Here is a 13,487-nt window from a genome sequence, read left to right as displayed (position 1 = left end):
TCATACATAAATGACAGTTTCTCACATGCATCAGACAGCAGTTCTACACTAATAGAGCACTAACAGTCTGTGTGTGGACTTGGTTGTGAAGTCTTCTGGTTTCATGCACTTCAGTAAAAGTAGCGATCGTTCGGTATTTATCAGCTCCAAGTGTAACAACAATGGCTCAGTTTCACTGTTGATGTCAGAGAAATACAGATACACCAGCACTCGAGAATACATGCAAACAACAGCCAAGGCTGTGTGCAGGCCTGAAAAAAACACAGCAAACACAGCCTGTCCTCTAATTCTTCAGAACGAACGTTGAACTTTAGTCTGTTGTCCACTCTGAGCCGTGCCTGTTATTCTGAACAGATCACCTCACCAAGCTCGCTCAGATCACCGATACAGATGCAACTCCAGTCAAAGGTAAGAAGACGCTTTGTTTAAATTGCACAAAGGCAGTACTGTCCATGCTTTAAAACAACTGTGGAGCACAGTGTGCACACACTCACATGTTTCATTTGCTACAGGTTAGATGTGTGTCTGTATGTTTCTCATTTGTCCTTCCTTCTGCCTTTTCCTGGCATCACACGCTGCTTGTTTCTCTGCCAGACACATCTGCAGGGACTTAATAATTCACAGAGCACTTCACATGCCAAGACTCTAAAAATGCCTCTTTGTCTGATTTTTCCCTCTACTCTCATTCTTTTTTGGGTCCTTTTTTTACTTCTTTACATTATAAAACATAAAAATAGTACCAAAAAAACTCACCCAAGAGGAAAACAAACCTAATGCTCCATAACGTCTCCAAGATATTCCACTCCAAGTCAGAAAAGGTTGCCAGATTTGGTCTGCTCTAATTTAAAGGTTATTTACTCTGACATTCAGATTTTCTAAAGCAGCAGTCTCCATCAGGTTTATTGAATTTGAATTTTTGAATTGAAATGTTTATTTCAGTCAACAACAACAGATTATAATTTTACATAAAAGTACTCAAACAGTAACCGAAAAAGGAATAGGCTGAAGCTTTATGGCTTATAGGTTTATGCCACTCTTGTCCAGTCTGGCATACATAGGCTCTACTACGTGCTGCAGCAAAATCTTATACTGGCAGCATATGTGCAGTTTTTGTGAGACTTTATGGGTTTATAAAAGTTTTGCCCCCTTACAGATGCAACTGAGGATTTTTGGTAAAGGTTTGTTGAGCTGCTCTGCAGTGTCATGTAGAAATGTAGCATCTCCTCTAAGTTTCTTGTTAAATTTAAACTATTTATTGTATTGTGTTTGTGTTTATAGTTTTTAGATTGTAAACTAATATTTATGGACATCTTCGCCGTATAAATCTCAGGGTGGAACATACCTGATTTCATAATTTCCTTTCTCTGTTTTTTCACATGCTTTCCTCCATCTGTCCAAACTATCCCCTCATCTTCTACTTCTTCCATTCACTCTGTTTTCTTTTATTTCAGATGGAGACGTTGGACCTGGACCTACGCTGGAGCCTAGAAAACCTGCAGGTGAGAAAATAAAAACCTCTCCTGCTAAAGATATTTTAATGCATACATGACTAACCACTGTGAAGCTCACTACATGTCATTTATATACCAGCAAGTCAGTTTCAATTAAAGATTAGCTGTAAGTGAGGAACAGAAAGCTAATTTTCATGTTTTGTAAAGTGGAAAAACTTGAAATATACATCACATACAGGACTCAGAAAATTACACTTTTTAGGAACCGGGGTATATATTGAATCTTCTAACAAATGTAAAAAATAAATTGATTATCATTTTACATGTATGGGTTTTAATTTGTTTCATTTTTCATCGTCATCTTAAACAAACAAAACCATATAACACACTGACGATACAGCAGAGGTTCCAGGGTTAAGTCTTTTCTGTTTTAACCCTCCTTAACATTTTTAACTTTCCAAAATTTCCCTTTTTAATAACAACTACAATGTGACAGTGCTCCTCATTGCTTTTTCACAGCATCAGATTTAACATAATATAATATATAACATCATAATATGTAACATCTTGAGAAAAAGGTCTTTAAACAAACCCCACATAATATTACTCAGAAGCAAACAACATGGTGAAGATAAAAAGCACTGAGCAGCTACAGAGAGATAAGTCCTCGTGAGTTTAGAGTAACACGGTGGATGTGTGTGTTTGTGGAATACAGAAAGCAAATGTCGACTTATAAGCCGATGACCCGTCAGTGGGTGTTTGCAGCTTGTTCCCTTTCGGTTTACGTTAAGATATATTTGGGTCAGTCCTGGGTGTTAAACAGTGGGGATGTTTTGATAAAGGGAAAAGCTCCGTGTTCCTCCCAGTGTACTTGAAATATAATATAATATAAATATAACACATACATGTACTGGATGCAGTTTTTTTCATGTCACGTTGTGTTATTGTAGCATATATTCAGCTGAACGACCTCTAAGAAAACGGGAAATACTCTGAAATCTTATTTGAAAGCTGATTTTATTCTCATCCAGAGCTGACGGCGCCTCCATTCTGGGTGACCATCCTGATGAACTCTGAGCCACGAGGAAACCGCTCACTCGGACGACCTCCTGGTAAGAGTCGGTATATGTTTATATATGTATTCTAATATATGTACTCTTCTTTTAACGCTTAAAGTTTCATTCCACATATTTTAAACAGCCTTTGTGTGTATTTTATGTAACTTTACAGAATTGTTTTGATATAGAATAAGTGTGTGTGTGTGTGTGTGTGTGTGTGTGTGTGTGCGCAGACAATCCTCAGACTTGTCAGCGTGAGCGAGCGTCTCTGCTCTCTCAGACTCGTCAAGCCCAGGAGGATGAGCGTTTCATCCCAGAATGCACTGCAGATGGGCGTTACAGCCCCGTGCAGTGCCACACTGCTACAGGTTACTGCTGGTGTGTCAGAGTGGACACTGGGAGGCCACGACCAGGCACCTCAGCACGGTAATAGATCTGTTTGTTCGTCATTTAGCTCATCAGTGTGTTGGAAAACTTAAAAACTTTCTCTTTTACTGTCTTTTCTTTTTTTCCGCTCCTCTTATCCCCTGTCCTCCCTCCCAGTCGTCAGATTTGACTGGTTTTGAAGTCACAGAAGCATTTCATATTAATCATATAATTTTATACAAATTACTGTCACTGCTCCCTAGGTGGATTTGCCTTAAAGGAAAGACACAGAGCAAATCAGAATAAATTACGGTCGGACTTTTCTGTCCTCGAGGGGCTTTATCAGCGTTGTTGCTGCACAGCTGCTTTCAAACTCCTGGGAGCGAACTGGTGGATGTTTTCTTGTGATGGTTTTGGTTGACTGATGTGAGAATAAACTCCCTTAGGCCTAATGCGTTTTTAAAAATTCTTCTATCTAATGTCTAAGCGCTTCATGTGGTTGGACTTGTAATTCTGTAAATAGAAATCACTGTCAGCCAATTAAATCAAGCAGCTGTTTCCCCCTTTAGCACACAAAACAAATCAAAGCATCAGATTTGTGTACATGAAAAGAAGTGCCAGTCATATTTTGCATTTCTTAATTCAAATTCTACTGCTCAGTCCCTCTGTGACCTCAGTAAACAGGAGTTTACAGCCTCAGCTGCTGGTTTCAGTCTGGTTTCAAAGGACTGAGATGACAGCGCATTAATAAACAATAAAAAGCTAAAAATAAATCTTGAAGTGAGATGAGGTTTTTCTTTTAATGTGTAGTTCCATGAAAATGTGATCAGGGATTCCACCCAAACCCAGTTTTTTACATTAAGTCTTTTTTTATGTTATTTTTTTCACATTTTTCCAATTTGGTTGATATATGATGATCCTGTGTGTGTGTGTGTGTGTGTGTGTGTGTGTGTGTGTGTGCGTGTGTGTGTGTGTGCGTGCGCGCGCTCACAGGAATCAAATCCCGGACTGCACTGGGGCAGAGGCTGCATCACTGGAGAAACCTCTGCCTGGTAAACATGACAGTTTCTGATTGGTGGAAAAACAAGAATATACTGATTTAAAACATCCTGTAAACATCTCACACATTTTCCATTTTCAGCCATAATAACTAAAAAGCAGTTTGCCCAGATGTGAATTTCTCATCCTGTTTACTACATATAGGCCATTTGTTATGTGGAGGCCAATGATGTTCATATCATTCAGGTTATAGTCTTTACTCTGATCCCACAGGGTGTCCTGGAGCTCGTAAGAAGAAGTTCCTTCAGAGTCTGGTCAGAGCGCTGCAGGTGGAAGCACAGCATGCTGGGAGTCAGAGTCCCTACCAGTAAGTCTGGATACTGTAGACCAGCGGTCCCCAACCCCCGGGCCTCGGACCGGTACCGGTCCGTGAGTCGTTTGGTACCGGGCCGCGAGAGTTGAGGCTCAGGTGTGAAATGTATAGTTTTCAGGGTTTTTATCGGTTTTCAGCGTTATTTTGTTATCGTTTTTATCGTTAACTCTGTTTTCCTGGGTCTTTTCACGTGTGTTATGAATAAATCTTCTTTTTTTCGGTACCGGTACTAGTTTTATTTTGTTGTATTTATCCGCGACACATTAAAGGCCGGTCTGTGAAAATATTGTCGGGCATAAACTGGTCCGTGGCGGCGAAAAGGTTGGGGACCGCTGCTGTAGACAGCAGGGGGGTGACGAGTGCAGCAGTGATTAATGATCTTCTGTGAAACTCAAAGTAACATCTCAGGCTGTGTCTGAAATTGTTATTTACTCACTTTTTCATCATCTGCACGGACTCTCATGTCAGAATCTCTGAATAGAAATGAAAAACATGTCCCAAAGTGTCTACATGTGGACACTTTGGGATTCTGTAGAGAGAAAACTGACTAATGTGCAAGTATATTTGAGTAAGCAGGCACTGATTTAGGAAACATATGGTGGAAACAGTAGATGGCACAGTTATCTCAGATAAAAATCATTTCTCAATAAGCAGACATCCGTTTAGAAGACACCTAATAACTAAGCAGGCTGTGTTTGTATTATTTAAATATGTTTTGATTTTGTGAAATGGAACAGGCTTCAGACTCGCACCATAAATTTGCATGATGTCCGCTCTGTGCCCGCATGCTTGTACAACATGAAACCTGTAGATCTGCTTTAAATCAAGAGAAATTCTTCCGTCTCAGGTGTGTAATGTGCCACCTGTTGCACAGCAGAAGCTGATAGCGATTCCTCCGGTGTGTTGTAGTGCTGAGATGGTACGCAGAATCAAAAATGAAAACCAGTTTCACACATCGGTGAACAGTGCAGATTTGATCAAGTACCTGATAACCTGCAGGAAGAACAGAACGGAATATTCCCATCTGTTTTCCCACGTTCGCCAATCAGCACTTACCTCATTCTTTCCATCTGCTCCTCAGTCTCAGTTTACAAACACGTTGTTGGCTCACTTCTTCAGGTTCATGCTTTTCATGCATCTGTGTCCCATCCTTCACCTGCTTTCAGCTCCAGCATATTTCTTCACGATAACTTTGGTTTTGCAGTTTCATTCATTCCAGACTTGTTTGCGGTTTGTGTCTGACATCAATTTGAAGCTTCAGTTGCTCAGCTTGCTTTATAACTGATAAGAGGGAACTGAGAAATCCATTTGGAGATTCTGTTTGTCAGCAGGCTCCCTTGTTCTTGTGAAATGGGATGTTTATTGAGTTCTGCTGGAGCGTTGTGAATAGAGCTGCTGGGTTTTATGCGATCAGTGTGTGAACATTGAGACACACTGTCACATCTGAGTACAGATGTGTGAAGATGTTGGCTGCTCCTTCTCTTATTCCATGCTCTCTGTGATGCTAACAGCGATTTTAAGGTTTGAGTGACTTTCAAATTTAAGTTTTTCACTATTTTGTCACACACAACTCTTTCTTTAAATGTGTTTTCTGTGAAAAGTGATTTGAAAAAAGAACCTGAATGAGGTGGCGTCCTTTACACCAGCAAAGTGTCTCATCTCTTGGGTTTTTGTGCCGCTTCTTTCCATCAGAGACTCAAACACAGATCCTTCCAGTGCTCCTTTGCCCACTTCAAACCCTCCACCCTCTGTCGCTCCTTCATCATCTTCCTCCTCTTTGGATAATGCCCCCGCTGATGCTGCAGAGTCTTCTAGGCCAGAGCTGGTGCTGCAGTGGCACTTTAATCAGCTGGACGTGGACTCCGACGGGTGGCTCAGTGAGCGTGAGGCTCGACCTCTCCGTCAGTTCCTGCGGCGTAGACTGAAGCCACGACGCTGTGCTAAGAAGTTCGCCCAGTACTGCGACAGCGATAGAGACCGAAGCCTAACGTTAGAGGAGCTGAGGGTGTGCCTGGCTCTCTGAGGAGGCTTACCGTCAGGTATGTGACTGCAGTATAAACCCAGTGGTTAAGCTAATCATTTCTAATTTTTTCCAACTTGTATCTCTTGTTGGGAATGATTTGCATCACCCTTGCTTAACTTTCTGTGCTCTTGAACAGATTTTCCCTTTATTAAGATAATGACAGTGGGAAGAGAAGAAATTCAGGGAAAGGCTGGTAGACTATGGGAACGGCAGCTCTTCGCGCCCTAACAACGTACTGCACATGCTTAACCCTCATCGAGCTGACGCTAACCTTCACACTGCTGCCCGTAAAAACAGAATATAATCAAAGTTCACTTAGACCATGACACAGTTCAATAAAACAGCAGCTTTGACCAGCTCAGCTTGTTTCAAAATAACACGTTGAGCTTGCCGGTGCAGTCTAGCAGAGAGTAGAGCACACGCTGCATGCACCAATTCTTCTGAGCCGTCGAACCGATCGGCCTGATTAAGGACAGGTGCAACGACAGGGAGCAGAGTCTCTGTTCTCACTCCAGCTGCTGCTCAATGCGAACCCGCTCAGGCTGTATGAAGCTCATTTGATACGTTTCTCCAGCCTGGTTGATGAAGTGATCGTTTTCGGCTCATGCTCGTCATGTGCAGAGATGCGTTACTGTAATCCGATTACTTTTTTCAAGTAACGAGTAAAGTAAGGGATTACTATTGCAAAAATGGTAATTAGATTACCGTTACTTTTCCGTAGGAACGCTGCGTTACTGCGTTACTAAAACCGTGATTTTTTGCGAGAATGTGTCATGACAGTGACGTAAGCAAGTGCGACGTTCGTGACAACAGCTGTGTGCAGATCAACAATGGATCATATATCAAGTGTGGGAGAGAGTATGAGCGTGCAGCGTTTAAAGCGTGGAAGTACTGACCTTACTTTAAGTTTGATTCCATAAAAAGTGACAAAAACATTAGTGTCCATTGTGCGTGGGAAGAAAACGTCTTTTTACAGCGAAAAAACCCCTAAACTTCCGAGCAAGCACCGAGTGCGCTATGATATAATTGGAAACTCACAGAGAAACTTGCGGATTCTTCCACTGACCGCTGCGGCACACCTGCACCAGGGTAAACCTCCGCCTACCCCACTCCTGCTTTACAGGTGAAAATAGAGCAACAGGACCGCTAGTCTGTGACTTTATTTATTTTCTGCTGTGTTTTACTTGCATCTATTTGAAAGACTGAGTGTAAACACAAAAAAATTATTTTATGTGCTGGAATGTGCAGAAAATAGGTTTAAATATTAAACAAATTTCTTCCAGTCAGAGAATGTTGCATATAATTAAATTTTTGCTTGATGCATAAAGTTAAAAGATTAAAACTAATAAAACAAGTTTTAAAAAGAGACTTTTCCATTTGATTACATTTTGTATGATGGATTATGTAGAAAAAGTAGAATTGGGCTGAAAGATCTGTCACTTTATCATCTATTCAGGTTGTAAATCGTGTTTTTAAAAAGTAACTAAGTAACTAAGTAATTAATTACTTTTGAAAATAAGTAATCAGTAAAGTAATGGGATTACTTTTTTGGGGAAGTAATCAAGTAACTTGACCAACACTGGTCATGTGCCATAGTTTAGAATCACAGTCACAGAGTGGGAATGTCTCGATGTTTCCTTTTGTCTTCAGGTCAGCACAATGTTTTGGAAGATGTTTTTAAGTTGTATGGTTTGGATGGCAGCTAGTTTACAGCTCTGATCGTTGCTTTATAATTAAATATTTCCTCTTTTTTCTTATTTCCAGTCTCTTTTGTCTACTTCAGTCACCCCAACTGAAACTAAGCAGCTCATGTTGGTCTGAGAGTTGATGAATGTCGAGCTAATACACAGATTATCAGAGCTATGAAAATAAGAAAAAATGTCTGCATGGGCAGAATATGAGCTGCGCATTAGAAAAGGAACAAACAGGATACAATTACATCTTATTAAATTCAGTTTCATTGTTTCCTCTGCTGATTGTTTCCTCTTGCAGCTTCTTATTACTGCTAAGAAGCTGCAACTTGTAGTTATTTTGGGAAAGCAAATCCATCCATGAAACAGCCTACGCCTCTGCTGTGGCATAATCACAGTAGTATAACTCCAGTTTCAGTGGTACTGAGCAGTTAGTAAAAGTAGAAGCAGCATAATATACCTACCTAATATACCTGGTGATATTTCAGCAGCAGTGGGATAACGCAGAGTTGTTCTTGTCTCAGTTTTCACAGCTGTCTCGCTCTCTCACACGGCTGTTAACGGGCCTCCTCATTGGTCTGCTGGCTGAGGTAAAAGCGTCTTTTCTCTCTTTTTCAGGCTGTTGATCTAAGGGGAGCTGAGCAGTTTGGGCTGGCAGCGAGACAAATTACACCCACCGATGTCTGAGTGTTTATGTACCTTCATAAAACAAAAACAAACGGTGGTCGAGGTGAAAAGGCCCATTTGTCAGGGGGCTATCAGTCACAGCTCGGTGGTGACAGCGATTCACTAATCAGCCCACCGCAGACGCAGTGACAGCTCGACCAGTGTGTGTGTTTTGTTTAGTTATAGCAACACGAGTCTGGGATTTATTATAAATTTGTAAGGGTCATAAGCTCGATATTCTGTCTTTCTCTGCCTGAATTTTTCTGTCATTTCTGTTGATGTAAACAAAACAAAATATCTGGTTCATATGGAGATCTGAAATCATGATGCTGATTCCACCGACAAGCATGAAAAACACGATTATACAGTGAAGGACGGATGACAGAGAACAGCAGCATTTTGTCACTGTATCTGCAAACATCCTGTAGATCATTATATATATTTTGTGTGAACTGAAAACTTGAGGATCCCATTTAAAGTCTAGACTGACATCGTCAGTGACACGTTAGCTGACCTGACCTGAGAGTTGGCAGTTCGTCTTGTGATCGGAAGGTTGCCGGTTCGAGCCCCGGCTCGGACAGTCTTGGTCGTTGTGTCCTTGGGCAAGTCACTTCACCTACCGCCCACTGGTGAGGGGCCGCTCGCCCTCGCTTCTGTCAGTCTGCAGCTGTGGCTACAACTGTAGCTGCCTCCACCAGCGTGTGAATGAATAGTGGAATTGTAAAGCGCTATATAAATGCAATCCATTGTTATTATTTGCAAACCTTCACCGATCTGTATGAAAGTGACGGCAGTCAGATTGGGCTTGTTTGGAGAAACGTTGCCTCACACCAGGTGATCTGTGCAGTCTCCTTGGAATTGAAAGTAGTTCCCAAGAGGCTGAGGTCGGTAACAACTGATTATCAATCAAAAATTGATAATTCTTAGTTGAGGTTGTTGTTGTATATTTACTCAAGCATGACTCAGCCATAATAGTTAGACTGAATGACACAAGTGTAATCTCATTTAAGGAACAGCAGTCAGAAAGAGCTGTGGGCAGCCTCGGCGTCAACGAAGTGTGACTGTAGAGATTGTGTAGCATTAGAAAGCAGCAGTGCCTGAAGAGATGCAAGAGCTGGAATATAGAGTGGATGCAAGGAAACAGGCCTCGAGTCTGGATGACCTAAAAGTCTTGCTTTATGAACAGGAGGTGAAATTAGGTTCTGCACAAAGGCAACAACAGGGATGGGAAGGGCAGTAAGAATCACTGCGGAAACTATGAAAAGTGAAAGTCAGCAAGAGGACAAGCAGAGCAGCAAGGTGAAGTGCAAAGATAAGAACTGGCAGGTGGCAGACAGAGGCAAGTGGACTGAGGAGCAGCTGCTAATTCAGAGATGAAGAGAAAGACAGGCTAAAGAGAGGCACACATTGAACTAACATGTGTCTGGGAGAGATAGCAGTGACCTCCAGTAGTGATGGAGGAGCCGACTCCCCAGACACGCTGCCAGTGGACCCATGTCACTCTGCTGAGCTCGGTAAAACAGGCTACAGTTGAAAAATAGTTTCCATTGATGTGATTCTAATGTCTTTATTTTCCTACCCTTCATTTCTCTTTCCCATTTTTTTGGTTCTCTTTCAGAGTCAAAGCGACCGAGAGCAACGAGACAAATCAGCTGACATCAAAAGGCAGCTCGTTTTAGTGATTAAGTCATAGAAGTGCCATCGTTGGGGTTGGAAGATCTGTTCTGTCGCCCGCTTGTTCCTACATGGTCGCAAATTCCTGACACTATCGCTGTGGGGTGGAGCAGGGGGAGGTTTTAATGTGCAACCTCCACCCACCCCTCTACGGACTCATTCCTTCTGTTTCTGACTCTCACGTGGCTCACCTGTCTTTTTTTATGGTGCCCTCCTCACACAGTGAGTCTGGCCATGTTAATCTCTCACTCACACCCACACACACACACACACATACCGTGTGCCAGGAGAGTGTCAGCTTCATGCAGGGATGCCGACATGAAACCATAACAAGGCAAGTTTAATTTCATATGGCTCTGCGAGTATGATGATAATATTGATTTAATGGGGAAACAATTCTGATCATCATCCATCAGCACCGCTTGCTGGTGTAGGCCTGCAGGTCACAGGTATCTGCCATTAAGAAGGATGTAAACCTGATGAGGATTCAGGGCTGGGGCTCAGATACAATCGGCACTCCAGACAACCACTACAGTAATCTGATCCATCCTCAGCCACTTGCAGCTCAGTGTCCTCTGCTGTTTCACACCCTGCAGAGCCATCCAGGGGTTCAGCTTTGATTCTTTTTAGCTGACTTTTGCTCGTGATTCTAGACCAATAACAACAAGAAACCTTAATTTATTCAGTTACTTCCTTCTTCTCCTTTCATTAATCTTATGTGTCTTTTACTTTCCGAGCCTGCATCTCTTCTTCTTTGTACATACTTTGTAACAACACATACTGACAGTATATATTAACACATGTATACATAAGTATATGTACTTTTGTAATTTGTTCGTTAAGTTGTATTTTCAGACCACATCATCGACTCTCAGCTTTTTCTACTAAGTAATTGTGAGTTAAAAAAGGGAAAAACAGGTGTGATGGATGGATGTAACTTCAACCTTCGTGTTTTTGCTGTTTGTAAATTTCAATAAAACAAATTTGTCGTCTCATTTTTATTCATCTCAGCAGTCATACGTGTGAATGCTGTCTCGGCGTCTCAGACTCGGTGGTTATCAGTGGAGCCGCCGTGTCCTTCATTAGGTCTAACAGGAGGCCCGTTGGTTTCCACAGCAACAGCTGCCTGAGTTGTTGTCCCCTAATAAACTAATCAACAGATAAACAGGAAACAACAGAGGAATAGCATCTTTCATAACAGTCAAGTAAACCTTATTTCCCATCCTGCATTAGTGCCCGTCTCAGGTCATCACTGAGGTTAAATGTATTTCGACAGGAGATTAACAAGGTCCCGCGGCTTCCTAGCAGCCGGAGCAGATGATGTGCTTTCCTGTGCCAGTTTCACAAACATACCTTAGACTGGAAATGATGGAAATATGCAGCAGTGAGGACACCGTCCACCATTTTTGTTTAAGGATCTTATCCTGAAAGAAGTGCTGAGCCGTGCCACATCGAGACGACACAGCATGAAAGCTTTGTGCGATTGTTCTGCTTGAGGTCAAGGCATCGAGATGTCAATCTGAATTTCACAATTTTATGTATCTGAGCCACATTCTTTTTTTTTTTTTTTTTGCCTGTCCCATTTGGTTCTTTAGCCGTCAGACTTGTTGTCTGAAGACCAACAAGGATACCCAATGGATTTATTTTGCCAAATGGATCATCATGGCATTGCCGTATTGGTCCATTTGATCGACCTTTGTTTTTATTATTTATTTTATTTTATTTTCAGTTGTTACAGACGGGACAGACATGAGTGAGGGATAGGAAAGGGAGAAAGAAAGAGGAAGGAAAAGAAAAACAGAAGGGGAGAGGGACAGTGAGAAAGGGGGGGAAAAAAAATCTCCGGGATCACCTGTTGAGAGAAAAAGAATAGAAAACAAGCAAAAAAAACAAAGCAACATACTAAACACAACACCATCGCATTAATCTAGCTAAGTGTAAACAGCAGTAAATACTAAATATTAAATGTTGTTGTGCAGCACGCAGGACAGACAGTGCACAATGTGCTTTGAAGTAGCAGCCAAGAAAGGTGTGATTTAAGTCTACGAACAGTGAACACCCGTGTACACACCTGTGTGGATCGGCGCGCTTGTATTCAAATGGTTTCCCCATGTAATGGTCTGCAAGAGGATGTAGAGAGCCATAGCCCTGTCCCCCAGGACATGAAGCAGGCATGGAGGAGATCCAGGCCCCAGACATCCAGAGGCCCCAGAGTGCAAGAGCCCAAGGAGGACCACCGGAGGGGCATTCATGCCACCTTCATGGGAAGGGCTGAGGATCCCCAGACGAGGGGTCACCCAGTCGCCACCGGGCAGAAGCTAGAGGGGGCTGCACCGGCGTGCCCGCCGGCTCCGCCGGCAGCCAGCTGTGCCAGAGTGAGCTGAGCCGCAGGCACAGAGCCACATTCAAAGGTGACCTGACTTTTCACAATCATGGATACCAACTGGGACGGCGTGTGGCGCTTTAGTAAGAGTTGAAACGCTGGTACGTCCTGTTACATGCAATCAAACATTTGAATGTCAAATGAATTCAAATAGTAATATCAGAGTTTGTGTGACTTTTTAATCATAAAGCTAACTTCAGTAGAGAAACTATTCACTGCAAGTTTTCAGTGCGGAGAAACTTTTTTAAAATATCTGTGGAACAACCTTCCTATCGCTATCCGTGCGTCAGACTCCGTTTTATCTTTTAAATCCCGTTTAAAAACTCATTTATTCAACATAGCTTTTCCATCTAGTTAGCGTCCCTGTTTTATATTTGGTTCAATTTCTTATTTATGTACTTTATCTTTTAGCTATATCTGTTCTTAGTAACTTTGTTCTTATATTCCCTTTTATTGTTGTATAATTAGTGCCCTTAACCTGATGACATATGTGGTACCTTGTTAATAGTCTTTTATTTATTGTCTTAATTTTCCTGTTTTTATTGTAAAGCACTTTGGTGTACCACTGGTCTTTTAAATGTGCTATACAAATAAAGTTGTATTGTATTGTATTTTTAAATACACAAAATCTTATTCAGAGTAATCTAAAAGAATGATGGAGTGATGCTTTCTGCTTGAGAAATTGCTTGGTACATTGTAATTTTTCCTCTGAGGAACTAAAGGTACAGATAAAGTGAAGGTTTCACTGATTCAAATTAGACATCCTATAATATGAAGTACAAACAGCTTTGAATCCTTTTTCT

The 13,487-nt window shown here is 41.7% G+C and overlaps 1 protein-coding gene across 1 annotated transcript in view; it reads left to right on the top strand.

Annotated features, from left to right (window-relative positions):
• The window catches only part of LOC146503887 (SPARC-related modular calcium-binding protein 1-like), a 30,251-nt gene extending 17,144 nt beyond the window's left edge, over positions 1-13,107 (top strand). Inside the window, exons 4-11 of the mRNA XM_085130544.1 lie at positions 355-408; positions 1,452-1,499; positions 2,483-2,563; positions 2,743-2,935; positions 3,869-3,927; positions 4,148-4,241; positions 5,940-6,286; positions 10,246-13,107. Coding sequence (XP_084986670.1) covers positions 355-408; positions 1,452-1,499; positions 2,483-2,563; positions 2,743-2,935; positions 3,869-3,927; positions 4,148-4,241; positions 5,940-6,270 — 860 coding nt within the window. The 3' untranslated portion in view covers positions 6,271-6,286; positions 10,246-13,107. The remainder of the gene's footprint in view (positions 1-354; positions 409-1,451; positions 1,500-2,482; positions 2,564-2,742; positions 2,936-3,868; positions 3,928-4,147; positions 4,242-5,939; positions 6,287-10,245) is intronic.
• Positions 13,108-13,487: the final 380 nt, after the last annotated feature.

This window comes from Neolamprologus multifasciatus, chromosome 14 (assembly GCF_963576455.1).
Source record: "Neolamprologus multifasciatus chromosome 14, fNeoMul1.2, whole genome shotgun sequence".
Taxonomy (NCBI): domain Eukaryota; kingdom Metazoa; phylum Chordata; class Actinopteri; order Cichliformes; family Cichlidae; genus Neolamprologus; species Neolamprologus multifasciatus.
This window is presented reverse-complemented; position numbering and strand designations above follow the sequence as displayed.